This window comes from Mustela nivalis (assembly GCF_964662115.1).
Source record: "Mustela nivalis genome assembly, chromosome: 10".
Classification (NCBI taxonomy): Eukaryota; Metazoa; Chordata; class Mammalia; order Carnivora; family Mustelidae; genus Mustela; species Mustela nivalis.
This window is the reverse complement of record NC_139029.1, coordinates 20,416,882-20,442,927: the sequence shown is the minus strand read 5'-3', so window position 1 is coordinate 20,442,927 and position 26,046 is coordinate 20,416,882. Positions and strand designations below refer to the sequence as shown.

The window sequence follows — 26,046 nt, the reverse complement described above, 5'->3', positions numbered from 1 at the left end:
AAAGACTAAGCTTGCTCAATGTCATACGGTCATAAAGGTCATTTGGTTCCAAAACTGGACTTTTTCTATCACACTGCTGTGCCAAACATGTAGATACTGTCCTTCATATATAAAGATGACATTATTGACACATTTTTACTAAGGTATGACCAGTTTCAGTTCTTTTGCCTTCAAGATGGGCTAAGTGGCATATAGCCTTCCACACACTATCATCTTGTAAGACTGATTCCATCCATGTGCTACTTCATTGGGAATTCAAACTGGGGTTAAAACTGTTCTGTAGAATGAACTCAGTGCACCTACATTAAGTTAGACACTCTTCTCTGTCAATTTCATGTTTACATCTATGATCCTGACCTCCTTAGCATTTTTTCTAGCTGAGTTCACCCATACAGACTCTTTTACCAAACAGGAAAGCTGGGAGATATGATAAAATTTAAAATTCCTGTATTGATTAGAATTATACCCTTGTTTTGACCATAATAAGATGCTGAATAATGTAGGTATCAACAATCGCTTTTGCTATCTATGATTAGTCACTACAGGCATTTTTTTTTTTTTAAAGGAATGCCAATCAAATCACAAGGATCTTAAACTCCTCTCAAATGTAGGTAATTGGCAAAGAATTTTAGGGATCTGTTTTGTTTTATACATAACCTCAATGAAGAAAGACAAATAAGAAGCAACTCTAAAGACAAATATTACCTGAGAAAAAGAAACAACCAAAACAATTTTTTTTCAGGCAGAGATGGAATCCCAACCTCAAGCATGTGCTATAGATTAACCAGACAAAGAATAATTTTTTTTAAATTTCACCATACCTCACAATCAGACTTAGAGTTTACTTGGGCTATTCTCTTATTTGAGAGATCTGAAAACTGACGTATAGAGACTGTATATATGTCTGTGTCAGACAGTGGACAACAAAATCAGAATCAGAAAGCAGTTTCTCAGCAACCAACAATTCCATTTAACAAACATTTGCCAAGCACCTAAGTGTATAAGGATCCATGCAAGGTGTTATGGATATAAATATGTACACTAGCACTCTTTATAACAGACTGCTTTTCCACTTTTTAAAAATTAATATTTATATAGAATCCAGTAAAACCCACTTTCCTAAAATCAGGAAGTTGTTTTCAAAGAGTACAAGATTTGTTTCATAAATTAAGTGGGCTTAAACCAGAAGAGACTCCTAATCTCAGGAAACAAACTGAGGGGTGCTGGAGGGGATGGGGGTAGGAAGGATGGGGTGGCTGGGTGATGGACATTGGGGAGGGTATGTGCTATGGTGAGTGTTGCGAATTGTGTAAAACTGATGAATCACAGACCTGTACCCCTAAACAAATAATATATTACATGTTAATAAAAAAATTAAAATAAATTTAAAATTTTTTTTAAAATAGTGAGGAAGATTCAGTTCATGAGGATTATGTACCTAATCATACACTTTGAGAGATAAGAAGAAATAATAATATACACATATATACACACATAAAATAATAATAATAATTCAGACTTCAGAACTGTAACAGAAAACATGGTAGGGAATGAGTATTAAAAAGAAAGTAGTAGAGCTATTTTATCACGTATATTTTTGTCTTGCTCTTTGGAGTGTGTGTGGTTTATAGGTGCCCTGTACACAGCTTGGCATAGCCCCCATGATAAGAAAGGTTAATTTCCCTGCCAATTTCCTCCAGGCACGTCACAGATACATGAGGCTTTTAGGCTCACTTATTTGCAAACCTGCCTTGAAGTGACCAGATGCTTTCCATCCTAACAGCACTTCATTTTTTTTCAGTTCTAAATAAAAAAATTCCTAGAGCTTATGATAATGAGAATTACTTGTATAGTTAACTATTAATACATTATTTACCTTGTTATATCTTCTGTTAACTGTGCCGGGTCAGGTGGATAAAATTTTACATTAAATGTGAAATTCCAGGGGACACCTGTAAAAGTAAACACAATAAGAATTGTATGCTTATGGCTAAGTTTTTGATTGTTAGAAGTACCTAAAACATTCAGTTTTCTTTTCCTGAGGTTTTTAAAATATTTTCATGCTTTGTGGGGAAAAAATCTGATTTTTATTAAAGAAAGAAAAAGTTATTGAGAACCATTTAAGAGAGTTTGAAAGTGATTTTTTTTTCCTCTTTGAGCTCTGTATTAAGTAACTGATATAAAAAGCTTAATAACACCCAGAATTGGTGGGGAAAAAAAAACAATTACCATCGCTGATACAGGTTTAAGTTGGCACAATGCTAAGGAGAACAATTTGACAACATCTTTCAAAGCATAAAACATATATATTCTTTCATCTCCCAATTCTATTTCCAAAAATGTGTCTATACATATGCTTAAATGTGATCAGAAATGTATAAGATATTGTTCGTAATAGCAAATGACTAGAGACAACCTAAATATATATTTATTTAGCAAGAGAAGATATATTTCCAAGACAAAGTGTCAGGTGAAAAAAAAATATCAAGGTCAAGAACAGTTCATACAGAAAGGAACTATAAAGGGCACGTGGGTGGCTCAGTTGGTTAAATGTCTGACTCTTGGTTTCAGCTCAGGTCATGATCTCAGGGTCATGAGATGGAGCCCCTTATTGAGCTCCTTGCTCAGCATGAAGTCTGCTTGGGATTCTCTCCCTCTCCCTTCTCCTGTGCCCCTCCCCTCGCTTGTGCTCACTTTCTCTCAAATAATCTTTCAAAGAATAAAATGAAAATTTTAAAAAGGCAACCATAAATATTGGAGGGTAAGAAGAAGTATATGTTAGGGTATGATTATATATGCATAGACAATCCCTATAAGGATATGTATTAAATCAGTTATAGTAGTTGGGAAACTAGGAAAGGGAACTTTTAGAGAGGAAAATGGAGAAGATCGGGGAAATAGAATGGAGACCTATTTTCACTGTATATTCTTTTATACCGTTTGAATTTTGTACATGTACTACTTATTAAATATAAATATATAACTTTTTTAAGGGATCTCTGTCTCCTTCCACTAAATGCAAATTACTAGGCATAAGAACTTTTCTGTTTTATTTAGTGTGCATCCCTAGTGTCCAAAACAGTGCTTCGAAGATCATAGATGCTCAAGAAATATTTGTCGAGGGGCGCCTAGGTGGCTCAGTGGGTTAAAGCCTCTGCCTTCAGCTCAGGTCATGATCCCAGAGTCCTGGGATCAAGCCCCACATTGGGCTTTCTACTCAGCAGGGAGCCTGCTTCTCCATATCCCTCTCTGCCTGCCTCTCTACCTACTTGTGATCTCTGTCTGTCAAAGAAATAAATAAAACATTAAAAAAAAAAAAAAAGAAGAAGTATTTGTTAAGCGAATGAATGAAATAAAGTAACTGATCTCACAGCATTGTTGTGAATGTCATCTGAGGCTGCTACAGCTCCGGCAGGGGGCGTTTACTAATGTATTAAAATTATCCATTAATCCAGATTTACCAATGACCTTATGTTACCAGACCTAATCAAATGAAAACAAACAAACAAACAAAAAAAACCTGTATTCTGGTTCAATTTTTCTCTCCATTTAACCCCAAACAAGGAAGTTTAACTGTATTAGAAATAACCATATCGGGGCACCTGCATGGCTCAGTGGGTTAAAGCCTCTGCTTTCAGCTCAGGTCATGATTTCAGGGTCCTGGGATCAAACCCTGAATGGGGCTCTCTGCTCAGCAGGGAGCCTGTTTCCCTTCCTCTCTCTCTGCCTGCCTCTGCCTACTTGTGATCTGTCAATAAAATAAATAAAATCTTTAAAAATAAAAAAAAGAAATAAACATATCTAAACAGAAATGTTTCAATTATTAACTCTTACTTTTGTTAACAGCAATTGTAAGAAGGAGAACCCAAATTTTGAGTTCCCATTCTTTTCCATTTAAGAGATACAGGTTGGCATATTGCTAATGAAGACATTTAGGTTCACTGCAAGCTAGTTCAGGGTTCATTGCAATAGAGAGACTAAAAAAGTTAATCACTTGGAATTTTTAAAATTATTAAAGTTAAGATTTAGTCAGTGACTGTTTCTAGAATAGGATACATATAATTAGTAATACCTTATGGAGAATATTTAGTGGGGGAAAAAAGGTGGCTGGAAAAGTTTTTAAAAAAAATCTTAACATTAAAATTTCTTCCTTTTAACTCAGCAACATGTCAGTGACATTCCCACCAAAGTGCATAACCTGAATATTCATGGGCCATGAAAAAAATCAGACACGCTCAAAGTGACCACTTAAAAATTAACTAGCTGGACTCTTCAAAACTATCAATGTTATAAAATACATTAGGGGTGCCTGGGTGGCTCAGTCGTTAAGTGTCTGCCTTCAGCTCAGGTCACGATCCCAGAGTACTGGGATCGAGCCCCATGTTGGGCTTCCCACTCAGTAGGAAGCCTGCTTCTCCCTCTCCCACTCCCCCTGCTTGTGTTCTCTCTCTTGCTGTGTTTCTCTCTGTCAAATAAATAAACAGAAATTTTAAATAAATAAATAAATAACTTTAAAGACTCAGGAACTGTTCCAGATCAAAAACAGCTAAAGAGATGTACCAACTAAATGCAAAATATCACCATAGATTTTCTTTCACTATACAGAAAATTATTTGGACAACTGATAAGGTCTGTAGGTTACAGTGTTGCTTCAATGTTAATTTCCTGCTTTTAATTACTGTATTATAGCTATATAAGAAACTTCCTACTTTTTAGGATATTTTAGGGGTGGAGAGGGATAGAGAAGGTAAAGGACTTCTTGCTTTTGCTCTGCATATTCCAGAAAGAGGTAGAAGTGGATAGCCACACTGAGTAGGGGAGATCTCTCTTATTCACAGCCAAGAGAATTAAGCTGGGAGGAGAGGGAGAGAGAGATTGATAAACCTCCCAAGGAGATTCAAATGAATAAATGGGTCTGAGGGAAATTTCAGAAAAACAGCAAAAGCAATACTATCTATAGAATATAGGTAAGGGTATATGAGAAATAAATAAATAAAAACATGGACTAAATCACCCCAAATTCATGAAAATAGATTTCTTTGGCTAGGGAGAAAAGAGGACAGGATTAGGAAGAAAACAAAAAAGACAAAACTTACCAGTACTGTCCTATTTTAAGTTGAAAGCGTTAACACATGTTAAGTCTGGGTGACGTGTACATGGGTTATTTGTTACATTAGCCTCCATACTTTTCTGTGTGTTTTTAATATGGAAAAAATCCTTCTAGTGAATATATATTTCAATTTTAGATGTTCATTTTTTTGTTCTACTTTTAAGAATTTACCTATAGGAACATACATGTGTATGCACTTATATGTTATATGAGTGAACCTGAACTTATATAAATGTTCACTGTAACCTTGTTTGTAACAGCAAACTACTGAGAATAACCCGAAATGTCCATCAAAAGGTCTGCTTATATATATATATTGTGCTACAACTATGTAATCAAAGAAAATTTTTAAACAAACAAAATAAATTTACATGTGTTGATATGAAGAATACTCCAAATTATGTTAAATAAAAAATATTTGTTGCATATTTATATTAAATATATATTATATCTATTTAATCTATTTATGTAAAATATACATAGTAAAATACAATATACATGTAAAACACATGTATTAAATACATATTTATATTATAATATGTGTCTATGTACACTCAGAACATCTCTGGAAAGAACCCAAGGAATTAAAGGATGGGGTAGAAGGGTGATTTACCTTACATTAGATTCATCGGTATCATTTAATTTTATTCCACATATTTATATCACCTACTTAAACAAATTTTTAACTATATATAGCATACACAATGCATATATAATATAATGCAATACATAATATATAATATATAACAGTCCCCCCCTTATCCATGGTTTCACTTTCCCATGGTCAACAACAATCTGGAAGCAGATGATCCTCCTGACCTAAGACTAAGCCACAATGCCTGCGTCATTCACCTCTCTTCATCTCATCACACAGGCATTTTATCACATCACATTATCATAAGAAAGGTGAGTACAGTCCAGTAAGATATTCTGAGAGAGAGACCACATTTTATTACAGTATTATTGTTATAACAGTTCTATTTTATTTTAAGTTATTGTTGTTAATCTCTTACTGTGCCCAATTTATAAATTAAGCTTTAACAAGATACACACGTATAAGAAAAAACACAGTATATATAGGGTTTGGTACTATCTACAATTTCAGGCACCCACTGGGGGACCTGGAACATATCTCCTAGGGACAAGGTGGGGGCAAGAATCCTATACAGCATAATTCTTCTTTTCAAAGGCAAAACTTATATATGCCTAGAAAAAGTCTTGTAGCTTATACCAACTTAACAGTGATTGTATCTAGAGGATAGAATTTAGGGACCTTTTACTTTCTCCATGATATATTTCCACAATATTTAAATTTTTCACAATGGGTTTATATGATGTGTGTGAAGAAAAATAGTTTTTTAAAAAAACAAAATTCTTCTCTTTGGCTTAATGAAATGTTTACATTTTGATTCCTTAATTCAGTTTGTGCTACAGACGAGGTTTTCCTTTCCCATGTTACAGAAAGGGTTTTTATTATTTTGTAAAGTTTTTTAAAATGACAAACGCTGGTTCTTTTTCTTAGCAAGACTTTTTTCCATAGCCAGAGATATAATCTACTAGATATTCTTCTCCACTCATCATAAATTCTGCTTTAACTTTTCTCCCTAACCAGTCTTCTTGTATAATCATTTATTCCTAAGTAATATTGAATATTAAAACAATTTTCATTGACAGGGATTTGGAGTTATGTTTTTCTTGTCATGCCTCAAATATTCCAAAAATGTATTGCTATTACTTACATTTTATTTTATTTTTTATTTTTTTATTATTTGTTTGTTTGTTTGCTCTGACTTGCATTTTATTTTATTTTATTTTTTTAAGATTTTTATTTATTTATTTGTCAGAGAGAGAGAGAGTGAGAGCGAGCACAGGCAGACAGAGTGGAAGGCAGAGTCAGAGGGAGAAGCAGGCTCCCTGAGGAGCAAGGAGCCCGATGTGGGACTCGATCCCAGGACGCTGGGATCATGACCTGAGCCGAAGGCAGCTGCTTAACCAACTGAGCCACCCAGGCGTCCCTCTGACTTGCATTTTAAAACAACATTTTATAATATGGAGAGCTGCCAGTCCAAAGGAATATTTTGCCTTTCTATCTCAAGGAATATAAATTATAAATACGGTCTAAAAGAAAACATTTCACTACAGCAAGCTTGTTAAGAAACAAATGAAAAATAAAATCTGTTTTCAGGAGATAGAGCTAAAACTTACTAACCATGATAAATAACCTTTAGTGCAGTTCCTGAAAATTTCCTTAAAAATAAACCAAACCAAAAAGACATTAAGTTGTAAACAAGAGAAAAAGAATCTCTGCCCCTTAGCTAGCCCTTTGGGCCTAGAGCTACAAAATACTAATCTGCACTTTATTCAACCTGGAAATATTTATCTCAGGAGAGCAGTCTGAGCAGGGGTACAACAGTAATATATACCAGAGGGCTTAGCATCAGAAGAAAAGTCACAATGTCAGAGGGCCATTGGCAAGGAATTCTCATTTTTCTACTAACAGAGAACTAGTTGGAAGAAGATTGTTGAAAATGGACAAAAAGAACTACAGAGAAAAAAACATGAAGAAGGTTAGAATGCAACTGTCCAGAACAATTTAAAAGGACCAAGACCAAGCAGCAAACTCCTTTGAGAACTGACTCCCATATCCTTTTTCTCTTCTCATTTTTGTTCTTCTCAAACTTGTTTTTCTCAACCATTCCAATCTTCCCCAATTTTGCCTAGTTGTAAAGAAAAAAAATATCAAGATCTGCCCTACATCTCAATAGTGTCCACTTCTGCTGTAACTTCTGTCATGGAATCTCCTTCCAAGGGAAGGTTTTTATCTCAATTTCAGAGCCACCTGCCATAGCCAGGATTCTAAAGTGACTCATAGCCAGAAAAAGGTGAAAATCCTCTGACCTACTAAAAGAAAGAAAGAACTATAAAAAGGGCTATATTCACTTACCACGAACCTGCTTTTTTATTTCTTTGGCAGAATCCAGCCATGTCTGTAAAAAATTAAAAAAAAAGGCATTCACACACAGCTCCAAAACACACAAACCACAGAGTACCACAGCAGGATTACTGGCCATTTTTGAATAGATTCTCTAGGTCAAATCAACATTTCTGATATTCTCTGCACTAATTTCACACAACATAGTAAATGTGAGCAGAGAAACAGGGGGCCAGACAGTTAGGATTGAATCCTACCTCCACTACTTCCTAGCTGAGTCATTTTACACATCTCTGTATCTGTTTTCGCATCTACTAGAGGAAATTAAAATGAGACACTAGTAGTAGTGACTATCTCATAGGCTTATTGTGAAGATGAAATGAGTTAATATATGTGAATCTTTTAGTAGACAATAAATGCTAAATAAGCATTTGCTATTTTTATCATTCTATAAAGAGTAGTAGAGATATAACCAGGATTAATAAACACCACCCAGATCTTATTCTTCCCTCCAACTCTGCCCTCCAATCTCATTTAAGTTTTCTGTGTCAACACAGCATCTGGTACATGTTTCATACTCAGTTAATATTTACTGGATGAGTGATTATATTGTTTTCCCTGACTACTCTTGCCCACGCTAACTCTCCTTTTACTGTTTACCAACCCCACTTAGAGTCTACATGCCTTTAGTGGAAGGCTATTCAATTCATGGTGGACCATGAAAAATAATGGCACTTGGGAAGAGCCTCACCATTAACATCTTTTGCAGGCTCCTTTGGAAATGTTTAAAGACAGTAATTCCTAAATTAAATTGTTTAAAATATTTTTATTGATATAAGAGACATAAAGAAACATACCTTAAACATAATTGTATAGATCAATAACTAATCAAAGTGAACACATGAGTTTAACATCATCAGCATCCAGCAACCCTTCTCCTGCTTCCTCCCAATCCCTCTCCATTCCATCTTCCTAAAGGTTTAAAACTGAATTTTAATGATATTTAGAAAAGGAGAGTAAAGTACCCCTCCTTATCCTCTATCAACAAAGACAAAAAGCACAAAGTTACGATTCTATCTCCCCTGCCCAAGAAATGAACTTGAATTCCACAATCTTATATACTACTTTAACTGTTTTATTAAGGTAGTCATCATAAGAGACAATAAGTATGACAGGGAGGATTAATTCCTTTTTCTGTTCCCTTTCCCCACAATTAACACAGAAGATTAAGATGTGTTAAAAATATACCACTTAATATAAAAGTGTTCCTTAGAATAAAAACTAAGCACACGTTTGTTTAAGCCCAGTCAGAAAAGCAGTAACCCTCATTTCTCATTATGATTAAAGAACTTTAAGTTATTGTAGGTCCAAAGGCAAAGGAAGACTTCAAAAGTACCAATTAGTAAGTTTCATGGAAACTCTGAGAATCATCATTTATATCACGCAAACCAGAAGTCTTAACAAAGACTACTTCTTACCACTTTGGAATGAAACATCTCTCACCATAATGAGGCAACTCTATATTTTCCACTTTTATAGAGAAATCCCCCAAGGTAACCTGAAGCTGCCAAGATTCTTACAGGGATTTTTCAGCCTTTCTATGACTCTGCAGCTAGAATTCCCACCAATTTGACATAAAGAGGGCAAATCCAGATTTGTATCAGTCACGTGTGACTCCACAGTATAAGTGACCTTACCAAACAAATTATTATGGCATCAGTATCTAGACCTCCAAATCCAAATAAAAATAAATGTGTACAAGATAATAAAAATCAATGTGTACAGAATAGGTACTTTTATGCTCAATTTAAATGATTCACTTGACAGCATTTCATTTAGCCAACAGACATTTGAGGAGCGACCCCATGTACTAGGCAATGTAATTTCAAAAGAGGATTCAAAAATAGTACTTGTCCTCAAGGAGATGTCAGTGTAATGGAAGAGGTGGATTGTGAACAATTGATTCGTTCATTCTAGGTGTGAAAATGAGGATGACAGTGAGGTGTGAGAGCGCTATGAGGAGGGTGTTCTAGGAGCACAGAGGATGTGCACCAAAATGGATTGGGGATAAGAGACAGTTGGGTAATATTTTCCAAGAGAATATTTGGGAGACCTAAACCTCATCTTCATGGACAAACAGGTTAGCCAAGCAAAACAGAAGAGGGAGTAAATAAAAAGGCACAAGGTATAAGAGAACATGATACTCAATTGCTACATGTAGGTGAGCATAGTTGGAACACAGAGGTGAGGAGGGGAAATATAAAACAAAGAGAATAGTAAAGGTCAGATCATGGGGGACACAGTATTTCACAGGAAGAAACTTGGACTTTATAAAGTTCCAGACAAGGGGAAGCCACTGAAAGATTTAAAACACAGGAGTGACCTGAATTAGAGGAAGCCGGACTATAGAAAGGGAGACGAAATGAGGGGTTGCGTTGAGAATGATGATTGTGGTGCAAAAGAGAATAATGGTTATGGGTATAGGCTTGGAAGGCAGACAATCTTGAGTTCTAATCTTGTCTCAACTTCTCTACCATTTACTAGCTGTGTAACATTATATAAGATCATCTAAGTCTCAATTTTCTCATATATAAAATTGGGATAAAATTACCCTCCTCAGGGAGCCTGGGTGGCTCAGTCAGTTACCCGTCCAACTCTTGGTTTCAGCTCAGGTCATGACCTTGGGGTCCTGGAATCGAGCCCCACACTGAGCTCCCTGCTCAGTGTGGAGTCAGCTTGAGGATTATCTATCTCTGTTCCTCCCTCCTCTCTCTCTCTATAAAATAAATAAATAAATAAATCCTTTAAAAAAATCTACTCCTCACAAAGTTTTTATGGATTAAACTATTTGATGTATATAAAAAGCACATAACCAGCACTCAATAAATTGTGCTGATACTGATCATCTAAACGACTTGATAGGATGAAATCTTTGGTACAGAAAAGAAAGATGTGCATTAAAAGACATATACCAGAATGTTCTTAGCAGCAGTATTCTTAAGAGCCCAAACTATATACAAGCCAAACAGCCATCAATAGTAGAATACATACAGTGTGGTATAGTCAAACAATGAACTTTTACACAACCTGAGAAGGAATGATCTATTGCTATTCACAACATGGATGAATCTCAAAACCACAACTGAACAAAATAAAAGAAGCCAGACCTAAAAGAATATATGCATGATTTCATTTTTACAACACAGTTTAAAAAGCTAATTTTTTAAAGTTAGTAATAAGTTAGGCAAAGCTAACTTGTTGTGATAGATGTCAGGAAGACATTTGTTACTTTTAATGTATAGGGTGGGAGTAGTGATTGTTAGGGGAGGGAGGGAGGGGCTGGGAAGGGGCACTAAGGGGATTCTGGAGTCCTGGTAATATTTATTTTCTTAACCTTCTGGGTATTTACACAGATGTGTTCACTATGTAACAATTCTTTGAAATATACACCTATGATTTACACACTTTCCTGTATTATGCTAATAAGCAGTGAAGAACTAGAGATAGTTATATGTAAACTAATTTCTCAAGAGAATGGTTTTGAAGGAGAGGTGAAAGAGAGAGGGTTATACCTAAGGGAAAGAGACAAGAATTAACTTATAAAATAACAAAATATTGAGAGGACAAGTTATAGAATCTTATCTTATTAGGGATACTTTTAAAAAAGATTTTATTTATATATTTGAGAAAGAGAGCATGAGAGAGAGAGAGAAAACATGCATGAGCAGGGAGGCCAAGTAGACACTTGATCCCAGGACCCTAGGATCATGACCTGGGTGGAAGACAGGCACTTAACAGACTGAGCCACTCAGGTGTCCTCTTATTAGGGATCTTAAGACGTCCCCAAAATTTAATTCTGGATAATTTTCTATTTGAATACTTTCAGTTACAAGGATTCCTTTAATTTTTTTTTTTTAAGGATTCCTTTTTTTTCCTTTAAGATTTTATTTATTTATTTGACAGAGAGAGAAAGATCACAAGTAGGCAGAGAAGCAGGCAGAGGAAGAAGGGGGAGCAGGCTCCCTGCTGAGCAGAGAACCTGATATGGGGCTCCATCCCAGGACCCTGAGCCGAAGGCAGAGGCTTAACCCACTGAGCCACCCAGGCACTCCTAAGGATTCCCTTTTAAGGGTCTGTTTTGCTGATCATTTCTTGTGAATTAAATAAATTAACATTTATTTACTTACTTACTTATTAACATCTTAAACAGAACTTATGTTTGTGCTTTAAAAAGTATCACATTCCTTCTTGAGCTTAAAAAAAAAAGTTTCTAGGGGCGCCTGGGTGGCTCAGTGGGTTAAGCCGCTGCCTTCGGCTCAGGTCATGATCTCAGGGTCCTGGGATCAAGTCCCGCATCAGGCTCTCTGCTTAGCAGGGAGCCTGCTTCCCTCTCTCTCTCTCTCTGCCTGCCTCTCCATCTACTTGTGATTTCTCTCTGTCAAATAAATAAATAAAATCTTAAAAAAAAAAGTTTCTAGGGCTGCCTGGGTGACTCAGTCGTCATGATCCCAGGGTCCTGGGATTGAACCTCACATCAGGCTCCCTGCTCTGCAGGAGGCCTACTTCTCCTTCTCCCACTACCCCTGCTTGTGTTCCCTCTCTCACTGTGTCTCTTTCTGTCAAATTAAAAAAAAAAAAAAAAAACCTTAAAAAAATGTTTCTGAATAATAGAGCTGAATAACAGTATTAGCCGGATATAGATCTCTATTCATCCAACTGAAGAATTACAGGTCTTGCATTTACTCTCCTACTTTAAAACACCTTCTCACATGTTGTCTCTTTCATTTGGAATTCTCTATCCCAATTTCTTCATCTAGAATATTCCCAACTATCTCTTATAATTCAGATCTTACATTACCTTCACAGAAAAACATTTCTTTGTGGGTGCCCATCTTACTCCTGCCCCCTCATCAGCCTGGGAGTTCCCTGAGCAAAGAAACTACATGTTTTACAGCTCTGCCTGGCACAAGGTACACACTGTCTACTCAATACATGCTTGATGGATAAATGAATAAACAAATGAAAAATGCTACCAAGATACAAGGCAGTGTCATATAAGTAAGTAAAATGAATAGAAATTTTCTATCTTTTGAAGCAATTATAACCTTAGGTTATAAAGGGTTTTTTTTTTTTTTTTAAGATTTTCACTTATTTGACAGACAGAGATCACAAGTAGGCAGAGAGGCAGGCAGAGAGAGAAAGGGGAGGAAGCAGGCTCCCTGCTGAGCAGAGAGCCCGACGTGGGGCTTGATTCCATGATTCCAGATCATTCCATGATCTGAGCCAAAGGCAGAGGCTTAACCCACTGAGCCACCCAGGCACCCCAGATTATAAAGTTCTAACAAAAAACCCTAAGAAAGAACATGCCCTGAGTTGGCCATCAGCTACCTTTATCTGGATGCCCTAAAACCCTGCATATACATATAAGTGATCTATACACATCCTTGTCTTTTGAGGTAAAAGATTTATCTATAAGCTCCACAAATCTATCTTCCTTAACTTGAGGAACAACCATTGTTTATGCTTCTGTTAGTATGTTGACTTCAAATCACTGCTCCAAGATGTTTATAGAAACTCAATAGTGCAGTAATTCTAGGTCTGACTCTAAGTGTTAAAAAAAAAAAAAAAGCCACATTTAAATCCACTAGAGATGTCAAACCAAATCTTCAGAGCAAAAGACAAGATCCCAAATATAGCCTCCTACTCTGCAAGTGTGTTTACAAAATTCATTTTAGTCTTTCTGATTTACCAGACAATAAAGACACAATCATTATTGTACTTGCCTTCAAAACTACTCATGAATCAATTTAAAACAATGCATTCTTTCAGATGACTATAAGTTAAATGCCTCACAATATTAATTTAATATTCACTCAAATGGTGTTTGTTATTTGCCTTTGCAAGGTAAAAGACCCTCCTGGCTAAGACTGATGATCTGCTCAGTTGAAAATTTGACTCCTAAGGTAAGAAAATCCATCCACACAGAAAATGGAAGAAAAGAGAAAGAAGACCATATGCCATTGAATTCAATGAACTCTTCATTTAAAATTCTCAGTATTGGGGCGCCTGGGTGGCTCAGTGGATTAAAGCCTCTGCCTTCAGCTCAGGTCATAATCCCAGGGTCCTGGGATCGAGCCCTACATCAGGCTCTCTGTTCAGCAGGGAGCCTGCTTCCCCCTCTCGCTCTCTGCCTGCCTCTCTGCCTACTTGTGATCTCTGTCTGTCAAATAAATAAATAAAATCTTTAAAAAAATAAAATTCTCAGTATTTACCAAAAGAGCTCAAGATTTTTGCTTAGGGAGGGAATTTGGAGGGGGTGGGGGAGGAAGTAATGTGGGTGACATTTCTCCAAGGAAAAAAATCCTTGATTCATTCATAAACAACTAAGCAGGAATAAAATGTAGGAAACAACTATTTAACTCATCATATAACTTTGATTCATAGTGGTAATAAATGTCTCATAGGGCTATAGAAGTTTGCTTCTAACTGCTTTTCCTTTTCTCTAGTCAGACTGTCTGGCAACAGGCTTGTTATTATGCAGCCAATAGGGAAAGAGCAAGTAAGCCATGCCCTGTGAGGAAAAAGTCCATTCAATTAACTTTCCTCCCTTCTAAGGTACCCAACTACATACAAACAAAACGCAAAGATCCAGAATTCTTTTTTTGTTTTGTTTTGTTTGTTAAAGATTTTATTTATTTATTTGAGAGAGAGAGAGAGAGAGAGCACGAGTAGAAGCAGCAGGCAGAGGGAGAGGGAGAAGCAGGCTCCCCACCGAGCAGGGAGCCTGATGCAGGGCCCAATTTAGGGCTTGATCCCAGGGCCCCAGAATCATGACCCAAGCCGAAAGCAGCCTCTTAACAAGTGACCCACCCAGGTGCCCCCAATCAGAAGTTCTTAAGGAGAGAACTTACATATAGGAAGGACAAATCTTAACACACAAAAAAAGACAACAGACAACGGACTGGGACTGGAAAGAGGACAGTCATCTCCGTTTGTATTATGGTTCACATTTTTCCCCCTTACAATTCGAGAAATGTTAAAAAGAAAACCATAAGCCCAAAAGGCATCACTTAGGTTAAGGCCCCAAGTCAGTAAACCAAGACCTAATATCTAACCTAACTACAGTTTCAACCACCAAGAAATGTAATCTTTAACTAATCAACATGGAAATTTTCTGGTCAGCACTAAGATGTCTACTAATAGACTCTCTGTTCCTCTTGGAGGGTGACCTTGCCTTCAATAGTGGATTCTTTGTTAATAATTTCGTCTTTTCCATTCCCTCTCTACCTTAACAAACCTTTCCTCTAGGCCCTCAGAGCTCCCTCTACTTGCTAAACACTGCCCAATTCATGAAATGATTACTAAGGCCAATTAGATCTTTAATATTTACTTGGTTGAATTTTTGTAACATAACAGGAACTAATTCTGTAGGTAGGAAACAAAATCTGAGAAAAAAGACAAAATGAATAAAAAGCTGAAGAAGAAATCATTTAGGAAGGAGCAAGAGGCAAGGAATTTCAGGAGGGAATGGACTGTGTAGCTGGGAGGAAGCCACTCTGCCTTTACAGGCTTCAGTCTTCTCATCTCTGAAATGAGGGGACTGAGCCCCAGCAGATGTTCTAACTCTAGTATCCTTTATGTTTTCAGAATGACAGAAAATTTGGATAAATGACTAACGAACATTAATGGCTTTACACATTAAATCATTTCGTGAATCTCTGTATACTTCTAAAGAGCATATCTGGAAATGTGGTTTATTGACAGTGGATATGCGTAGGTAATGGTGACTACAATGAAATCAAATAGCGTGACAGGCGCAGCAACTCCTTGGTGTCCAGAGCAGGTCAGTGGCTGCAGAATCCACTGCAGGAGTGCCCTTCCACAGGTCCCCATCCACCTTCCACGCTGGGGATAAAATTAAGCAACAAGAAGGAAGCAGTTCAGGGCACCTGGGTGGCTCAGTGGGTTAAGTCTTCAGCTCAGGACATGATCTCAGGGTCCTGGGATCAAGCCCCACGTCGGGTTCTCTGCTCTGTTTCCCTCTCTCTCTCTCTGCCTGCCTCTCTGCCTACTTGTGATCTCTCTCTGTCAAATAAATAAATAAAATCTTAAAAAAAAAAAAAAAAAGAAGAAGAAGAAGAAGGAAGTAGTTCACACAGCATCAGTGGACTGGGACTAAACCAAGACCAGGTCCCTACAGCCCAGTCTCCATTAGCCTGATAATCACCAGTGTTGCCTACCTCCCTCTGGGTTCCTGGGCCAGCAGGATGCTGGGCCGAGATGAGGAGTCCACAGCCAGAGACACTGATCCTGTCCCACTGGCAAGGAACCAATAACCAAGAAAGGAGCACCCCATGAGGGCTCACTGCAGAAACCCAGTCAGTTGGTTCCAGGGCCTGCCAGTTCTGCAGGGCGCCTTCCTGCCACCGCCAGCAGCCCCAGCCCAGCGCTGGCACCAATGTTGTGGCTGTGACAAGGCCTCCTCTTACCAGACCAAGTGGCCATGTGCTGGCTGGTACACACCGGCGCCTGCCCCCTCTGTGTCCCAATCACCCCAAGACCTTCTGCTATCCCTCCAAGCTTGCAGCCCTCGGCCACACACACCATGCCACCAATGTCCACCCCTATCCTTGCCCACACTGCTCCAAGACTTTTTCATTCCCCTCCAGATTGGCTGCACAAAGCCTGTGTCATGACCCCCCATGGCACCAGGCAACCAGGCAGGGCCACAACTCACCATCGCTGCTCCAAACTGTACGTAGGCCTTTGCCCAAAGATGCATCCTGCTGCTTCATCAAGGCAGCCAGCATCAGGCTGACACTCTGAGGCAACATGAGCGAGCCCTCCCCTTAGCTCATGGTCCCCTTTGCCACCAGCTTGGGTCAATAAAGAAAAGGTGGCATTTCTAAGCTGGGATGGCAAGGAGATTGGCTCCACCTGGGCTTGAACTTACAAGGCTGAGAAACTCTTTCCTCACCTGTTTTGGGGAGGGGAAGATGTCACCCACAGAGAGTTAGCACTGGGCTCCAAACCATGAACTTGGAGCTCTAGTTCCAAAGCAAGTCCTGACTCCAGTTTCCCTCTCCTCTTCATATGGCAAAAGTAAAAAGTCTGCCACCATTGTAGTTTGGTGAGGAGTGTAGGGAAACAGGGTCTCTCCTTACTGTTTTAAGTTAAACTGGATCCTCCATTTTGGGAAGGAAGGAAAGAAGGAAAGGAGGAACAGAGGAAGGAAGACAATAAGATTCTACTAGATTAATTCTACAAAGGGAAGGTCACACAAAAGATCATGAGTCAGAATGGCTCTGACCTACTCATAGCAGCACTAGAAGCCAGAAGACAAATGGAGCAATGCCATCAAAATTATGATGAAACTTCACGTGTAAAATTCTATACCCAACTAAACTAACAATCAAATGTGAGGTAAATAAAGACATTTTTCAGACATATAATATCTCAAAAAGATTATGTCTCGCATGCCATTTCTCAGAAGAAGCATTCTATCAAAACACAAGGAAAAGCTACGACAAAGGAAATTGGAGAAATATCACATGAATGAGGCAAATCAAATCCCCAGGATGATGGTGACAGAAATACCAGGGACAGTTACGCATGAGCAGAGAGAGCAACTCATCCATAATGAATAAGTATGACTCAAGAGATAGCATATTGAAAAAGGACTGATATCACCAAGATAGCTTTTGGTACTGTAATGGCCTTTTAACCTGACAATGCTAAGGTAAGTCTCCAAATTCATTTTTGTGCAATATTTGCTTGGCAAGTTCCTGCTTTCACTTCTATACCCTACTTCCTGAATCAGCCCAAAGACCCTCATTTTAATCCAAAGAAAAACTCTACTTGGACCTATTTCTCAGAGTTGGAGGTTGGTCACAATGAATTTAGAAGCAGAAAATACAGAACAGTTCATTACCTTTGACCATGTTCTTGTTGGATATCCTATAAGAACACGGACGCTACTACAAACCTAACAAATGCCTTGAATATGATAAGCCCTATATTTCCCAGGATTCACTTGCCCAAAGGCGCCCTTAGCAACTATAAGGAAGTTGAAACTAGATTATGATTCTAAAACAACAGCTTTTCTCTTCTAGAAATATTTTATTGAAGAGGGATAATAATGCCATTTTTTACACAGCCGGGTTTATACTTTGCTATTCAGCTTTTATATTAGCCCCTTTTAATGTCACTTTACACATAAATATTTAAATAAATATAAATAAAGGAATTAAATATTTGCTTATAAAGGTTTTGAAAATTATTATAAAGGAAATAAAACCTGCTGACAGGACAAGTATGATGGCACCAACAATAGTGAAAAGTTATCAATGCAACTGAAAGTTTTTGTAGCAATGTGGGCCCTAGAAGCTCACCTTCAAGGGAAAAGAATTTCCTCTCCTGAATGTCTAGATGAATGTGTTAGCTTCTCAAAATTTAACTATGTGTGGTTCATAGAAATTATTTCCAGTTATATTAAGTACTCAGTGATTTTACCAACATGCCAAATTCAATTATTCCCAATTATTCTCAAATCAACCTTGGATTTTTCTTTCTCTTTTCTTTATTTATTTATTTATTTATTTTTGCACCTATAGTGTAAAAACACTGAACTTTATCTCACTGAGCTTATATAAATAAAATACTTTTCAGAGTATTTTCCTTGATTCATTGGAGAATTTCTGAGCTCACAGCTCCTGAATGTTCTTCACTGCAGTTTGGGGGATATTGTTTTGTTTTTTAATTACCTTCAATCTTCCTTTATTAATAGGACTTAGAGACTTCAGTACAAGTCGGTTTGAGCCTTTAAGGACAAAGATTAAGTCCTTAAAGAATAATATTAACCTACTGCTGGTAGACATAGTTCTTCTGCTTGAACCAACAGTCACTCACATAGAAGGACAAACTATTGTAAACTACTAGGTAACTACTAGTATATTTTACAAATAGAGTTCATTTAGGCAAAGGGAAATTCCATGTCTTCTAGCTTGCATTCTCTAACTCAAAAAATCCAAACTACAGAGTCTACAGTTGTTAAGGGCTGCTGTCCCTCAACTTTTCTTAATAAATTTAGAAAAGAAACAACAAATTTAGAAAGAATCAACAAAACCAATTCAGATTCATCTCTTTCCCTGTTCCTCACTTCCTATGTTTAGCCAGGCTCCTAGTTTCTCCAACGCCATTCTCTTAATTCTAGGCCTTTTTACAAGCCAATCTTTCTCCACATCACTTGCCCATTTAATCCTTCAGTTCTCGGCTCAAGCGTCGCTTCCCCAGAAAAGACTTCCCTGGCCATACCCTGTCATGACATCTTGTATTTCCTCTTGTGTAACACTCATCATGCTAAACTCCAAGTTCCAAAGGGCTGGGACCATGTCTATCTTATCCACAGCCCTATCCCTATCATTTAGGATAGCATCTGCAAAGACTTGTTAAGCTGCACTAAAGTTTTTATCACTAGATTTTAAGCTAAATATTTATAATTTTCAGTAAATCGGCTTAGGAAATAATTCAAATTTTCTGAAGTAAATACCAAACTTTTAACCTTTCCTTCTTCCTCCATGTTCTCACACTTTCTTTTACTTCTTTCAAAAGTTAACTACTGGTTTCCCTTGGGCTAGAAGAAAATGTCAGATTCATTGTAGGACTGCTTCAATAATATATTTCAAATTATACGTTTCAAATTATAATATGTTTCAAACAATAATATGTTTCAAATTATAACTATATATCATAATTATCTTATAATTATAATATTGATAATCATCCATTCAACAAGTATTTATTATGAACCTATCAGATACAATATTAATTACATAATATATGAAGTTATTGGTATCTACTTGCTAATAAGGACATTGTAGCTCTGTACTTGCCCTGTCCTTTAAAAAGATAGTACAGTAGATACTCTCTCTCAATGATGAAAGAACACATCAGCAATGGTCTTTTCTTTAAAATGTTCTAGAGGGAAAATCTGAGAAACAAGAATAGGCAAGAATAACTCTTAAATACACTGCATCTTGGAGAGGCAGGCATAAATACACTTAACAACAATAAACGAATTTAAACAAGTATTTTGACAGACAGTCTCCTCACCTTAGAGTTTGCATTATCCCAAATGGCTAGACCAAAGTAGTCCTCTTCCAAAAGATTGAGGTGCTCACACACTCGCTTAAGCAAATCTTGCCCCTTTGCATGTTTCTGCAAAGACAAACATATTCTGAGGTTTTCTCTTATTCTTGTGTTTATCATCAAATAAAATAAAATGTCACTTCTCAATTTCCTCTTTTATCCTTGGTTACCACCACTTTTCAGATGGTTTATACAGTAGAAGTAGAACAATATGTGTTATAAAAATCCTGTTTCTTAATTTGTCATCTTAAATATGCAACACACTTATAGTGGCTTGGAAATAGTGCTAGAATTCAAGGCAAAATTTTACCTTCCCTTCATCAACCATTCCCGGCCTCCATCTTAAAGGTCACAAACTTTATTTTTGGTGCAGTACTTCCTGAAGCTTGCTATGGGCTGCTGTTGACATGACCACCTAAATTCACTGACTCTAATGTCAACACTGACAGTTAATTGTGATTATGGAAATCATTCAGACTTGCAGCCAGCCGTTCTCAGTCCAAATGTCCCAAGAGAATGAGCTATGTCTCAGCTCCTTGCTGAAAAACGCATGAAGTCTAGATACCCTACAGACATTACCATTTGTGGTGGCTTTTTTAGTTGTGCTATGAATCATTTTCTTAAGGTTTCTTTACCTAGAAAATAAAACCACTGCCAAATTTGGGTACTAATATTCCTACTTAGCCTGACTTAGAGGCTAAAATAGGATAGTCAAAAGTCTTGGCTCCTCCATTTACAACCTAGATCAATTTTATTAATAATTCTGAATATTAGCTTTCTTTTTATGTAAAACTTTTCTTTTTAGGATAGATTATTTATATCTATCCTACCTAATGGAATTGTTGAAAAAAAAAAATCAAACATGCTAATGACCTCTGAGAAATATATTTTTTTAAATACTTCAAAAAAGTTAGAAATCATTTTTGACACACACACGTCCTCTCCATGAGCAGAGTTATTTTTAATGACTTAATAATTCATATAGCTATTAATTCATTTTCAGACTTAACTCATCTATTGTAATCATTTTCTTCATTTTTTTTCTCTCTTATGTTTTCACTCCAAATGACAGAATTGATTTGGGGAGTCTTCATGTACAGGTCCCTACTCCCTTATTTATAATTCCAAAGTCCAGAAGCTCTAAAAAGTAAAATTTTAGGCTTTTCGGGTCAAGGGGGCAGATTCCAAAGTTCATTTGAAGGCAAATTCTGACCTGAGCTATTACGAGGCTATTTATGGTCTTTCTGTACCTGTCTTAGAATGAATCCTGGTACTGCCACACACCCTGCTGTGTGTGTTATGAAATATGCAGCCAAAGTATTTACTGCCTTTCTAAAACCAAAGTATTTTGAATTCTGAAACATATCTGCCCCCAAATGTTTCAGGTATAAAGAACCCAGATCTGGACATTGGTCCAAATGGGAAGAATGTGTGAAATAGCTTTTCCCATCTCTCAACTAGGTAGTGGAGAGAAGCAGAAAGAACAGACCACAGGTCCTTGGTTAACAGGATAGCAGCTATTTTCAAAGTGCAATACTGTATTTTTCTTGATTTCTTTTTTAAAACTTGGAGAGGGAATGTCTATTGATAGATATAGGGTGATATTTTAGACTATTACTGCTTTGATAGATTTGCATTTGCATATAAATAATTCAATTCATAATTACCTAAAATACAAATATATGTGAACTATATATGTTTTATCAATAAAGGCTATTATTAGTAATAATCACATTGTTTAATATCAATCATATCATAACTGATAATTACTGCTCCGGTTAAAAAAATGATTAGTAGATTTTTAGGGATTTTAACTTGTCTTGAAGGAGCAAAAAATAACCAAGTAACACATTTTTATTCAATCCTGACTCGATCACTTATTTTTTCAGAAAACAATAAAGTATTCTAAAAAATGGCATTACTTGACTTAAATTTTTTATATCCTATTTCATAGTGCTAAAGAAATGGATTGAATAAACCAGGGCTTATTACAGATTAGATCTGGACAGCAGAAATGACCACCCAGTAACTTTTTCACAAATATAATTATGAGGATAGCTAGATTTAATATCAGAAATTAAGGCTACCTGGGAAATCTAGTCATGGCAGGTCACTCTATAAATAATAACCAATTGTTTTTAAACAAAATTGTTTTGGATTATAAAAGTAACACATGCTTGATTCACAAGTTTTGGCAGATATAGACAAAACTGGAGAAGAAAGTAAGGCTCAGTAAAAATTGTTCCAGACCTGCACTTCCAGAAAATCCCTATTAACGTTTCAGTCCCTGGAAATAGTCACTAGAACTACTTACTCAACCCTACATGAATGAATTTGTATGAATTATGACTATGGAAATTAAAATGCACTTACATCCACAACACATTCATAAACTGTGTCATCCAACAAAGAAACCTTGCAATGCATGTTTCTGTGTCTTCTGATGGATTTCTGGGAAGCTTTTAATTCTCTTTCTGCTTTTGACTCAGGACTTTCTTCTTTTACTTCTATTTTAGAGCACTCTTCAAGGTCTCCTCCTTCCTTAGTTTCAAAGTCTGGATCTTCTCTGTGTTCTTCCTGAGCGGGCTGCATATCCATGACACCAAGTCAGTAATAAAGACATTTCACAAAATATGCTGTATACATTTTAATAACTATAATAATGCTACCAATGAATGTGGTGAATTAGAAAAACTGTTAAAACAAATATAAGTGACACTAAGACTATATAAATTATCTATAAAAGATATTATGAGGGGCACCTGGGTGGCTCAGTCATTAAGTGACTGCCTTCGGCTAAGGTCATGCTCCCAGAGTCCTGTGATCGAGCCCTGCATCTGGCTCCCTGCTCAGAGGGAAGCCTGCTTCTCCCTCACCCACTCCCGCTGCTTCTGTTCCCTTTCTCACTAGGTCTCTGTCAAACAAATAAATAAAATCTTAAAAAAAAAAAAAAAGATGTTATGAACTCCTAAAAGATCTATACACTATGCTATCCTCAAAACTTCTCAGGTAGAATCCATCTTTCAAATCAACAAATGAAGTTCTCAGGCAAACTATAGGACACCAATATATGGCTCTCAGCATTATATATGCTTCCTGACTATACCATTATATATATTTTAAAGATTTTATTTATTTATTTTTCAGAGAGAGAAAGAGCACAAGCATGGAGAACAGAAGGCAGACGGAGAAGCAGGCTCTCCACTAAGCAAGGAGCCCCATGCAGGACTCGATCCCAAGACCCTGGGATAGTAACCTGAGCTGAAGGCAGACACCTAACTGACTGAGCCACTCAGGCATCCCACCATTATATATTATTAAAGTTTATCAAAACATTACCATCTCTGCCCTATGCTCCACAATTTTAGCAAGGTACCTTTATGAAGTATAAAATGAGATGTGATTTATCACATATTCTAAATCTTATGAATGGCTAAGAGAGAGTCTTGGAACCAATTTTTGAGCATAAAACAACATATAAACTAGGCTAACAAATGTAACTACCAGTTAACTCCTTTCTACCTTTTATCAATCATGCCCAATGGGAAGAAGATTCTAAGAAGCAACAGACTTGAAATCTGGGTTTCCTAAAGTTATCATGAAGTCATCGCAAAGTTTTACAGGTAAGTGAAACAACATTTTGACACATACTCTCTTACTTCCAACATAATAAAACTGCTGAAAGATTCTAAACTAAACCTCATTAATTCTTTTCTTTCAGAATATAAGGTTGACATAAGGAAAAAGGACTTAATTATTTAGCTCCTGAATTAGATATTGGAGGTAGTCTAAAAGGCTCCTTCCCATACTTTGTAACCTTTTTTTTTTTTAAGATTATTTATTTATTTATTTATTTATTTGACAGACAGAGATCACAAGTAGGCAGAGAGGCAGGCAGAGAGAGAGGGAGGAAGCAGGCTCCCTGCCAAGCAGAGAGCCCGATGCAGGGCTCGATCCCAGGACCCTGAGACCATGACCCAAGCTGAAAGCAGAGGCTTTAACTCACTGAGCCACCCAGGCGCCCCCTTTGTGACCTTTTTAAATGTGACCTCTTCAAAGAGTCCTTCAACTGGCTATCTTACCTATCATATCCCCAGTCTGCTATTCATGTCAGTACCCTGTTTATTGTTTTCTTAAAATTTCTTTTAATAAATAATTACTTTGTATTTACTAATTTTTTGTCTCTTCCATTAGACTATAAAATGTCATCAAGAGTAGGGATTATGATTGTTTTATAACAACAACAACAACACTATATAACAATTAAAATCGATCAGTTACTATTCTAAAAGCATTATTTTTTTTTAAAGATTTTATTTATTTATTTGACAGAGAGAGATCACAAGTAGGCAGAAAGGCAGGCAGAGAGAGAGTGGAGGAAGCAGGCTCCCTGCCAAGCAGAGAGCCCGATGTGGGACTCGATCCCAGGACCCTGAGATCATGACCTGAGCCGAAGGCAGCGGCTTAACCCACTGAGCCACCCAGGCGCCCTAAAAGCATTATTTATAGGAACTCACTTTATCCTCATTATATCCTATACCTCAAACTAATATAACACTGCATGTTAACTATATTGGAATTAAAAATTTTTTTAAAGAAATTAAGTTTATGATATGAAAAAAGTAAAAACAACCCAATTGCAAAAAAAAAAAAAAGTGAAGGGGATCAAGAATACTTATCATGATGAGCACTGAGTAATGTATAGAATTGTTAGCTCACTATACTATACATCAGAAACTGATAGAACACTGTATGTTGGCGATACTGGAATTAAAATTAAAAAACAAAAAAGAAAAGTCTAGAGAAAGAAACTGAAGCCCGAAAAGTTAAACTGGTCCAGCATCATTCAGTTAAAAAGTTACATAACAATCTGCCTCCAGAATTCATGATCTTAAACTTCTTTGTCATATTATACCAATTATATCCAGCTTAGGGTCTGGCACACATAGTAGGTTAAGCCTCTACCTTTGGCTCAGGTCATAATACTTCTTTCATTTTGTTTTCTTTGCTCTATAAAATGTAAATATAAAAGTATAGAGTGCATCTTCTAAAAAGTCAAGTTTCCATTGATTACATTAATTTTTTCACAAGAGAAATTCCAAAGCTTCATGTTATTTATTCTTATCAATGCCTAAGTTAACTGATTGTAAGAAATAATGGCAAATGTTATTAAGTGAAAAATACAGTCAATACAGTCTTCATTACACACCTCCCTCATTCATACATCCTTACCTGTGTTTCTGCACTGCTTAATGAATGAAGATCCAAGGATGGGTCTGTTTTGAGTTCAGGTTCAGGAGCTGCAATTGGGGCTTTTAAAATGATCTCTTCATCAAGACTGGTTCCAAATTCTATCTCTTTCTGACCTCCTTCACATTTCTCTTTAGCTGACTCTACGTCTTTGCCTTCTTCCTCAGAAACCTGAGACTTAGGCCTTTTGAGAAATGAGGAGAATAGCCGTGACAGGCCCCTATTTTCTGATGTCCGCTCCTTGTTCTTGGTTAAGTCTTCATGTGTAGGAGTATCTCCATTAGATGTTTTCAGCTTCTGCTCACACTGATCATCTCCCTCAGCTGCCTCCTGAGAAGCCTCCTCAAGCTGAGTTTCTTGTTGGCCTGAATTTGTGGCTCCCTCACCTTCTTCCTTCTGTTGTTGGTGCTGTGAATTTTCAGCTTCCGCCACTAAACTCTTCTCTGTTGTCATGATGTTGCTATTAAAAAGAGAGGAGAACTCTTATAATCAAAACTGATTACTATAGGCAAAACCTTAAATCATGCCAAGCATGCCAAAATTAATATATTTAGGTGTTTAATCACCCACAGACAGTACTCCAGATCATTAAGCCTGAGACCTTCAA

The 26,046-nt window shown here is 36.9% G+C and overlaps 1 protein-coding gene across 34 annotated transcripts in view; it reads right to left on the bottom strand.

Moving 5' to 3' along the window:
• The window catches only part of EPB41 (erythrocyte membrane protein band 4.1), a 189,916-nt gene that overhangs the window by 77,213 nt on the left and 86,657 nt on the right, over positions 1 to 26,046 (bottom strand). For 23 of the 34 annotated variants that reach the window (XM_082684753.1, XM_082684754.1, XM_082684750.1 and 20 more), the window contains exons 2-6: positions 25,422 to 25,899; positions 22,563 to 22,775; positions 20,154 to 20,258; positions 8,055 to 8,097; positions 1,877 to 1,952 (exon numbers count right to left, since the gene is read on the bottom strand). In XM_082684753.1, the coding sequence (XP_082540879.1) occupies positions 1,877 to 1,952; positions 8,055 to 8,097; positions 20,154 to 20,258; positions 22,563 to 22,775; positions 25,422 to 25,892 (908 nt within the window). In that variant the 5' untranslated portion in view covers positions 25,893 to 25,899. The remainder of the gene's footprint in view (positions 1 to 1,876; positions 1,953 to 8,054; positions 8,098 to 20,153; positions 20,259 to 22,562; positions 22,776 to 25,421; positions 25,900 to 26,046) is intronic. The other 11 variants (XM_082684772.1, XM_082684755.1, XM_082684762.1 and 8 more) reach the window with 1 other exon arrangement.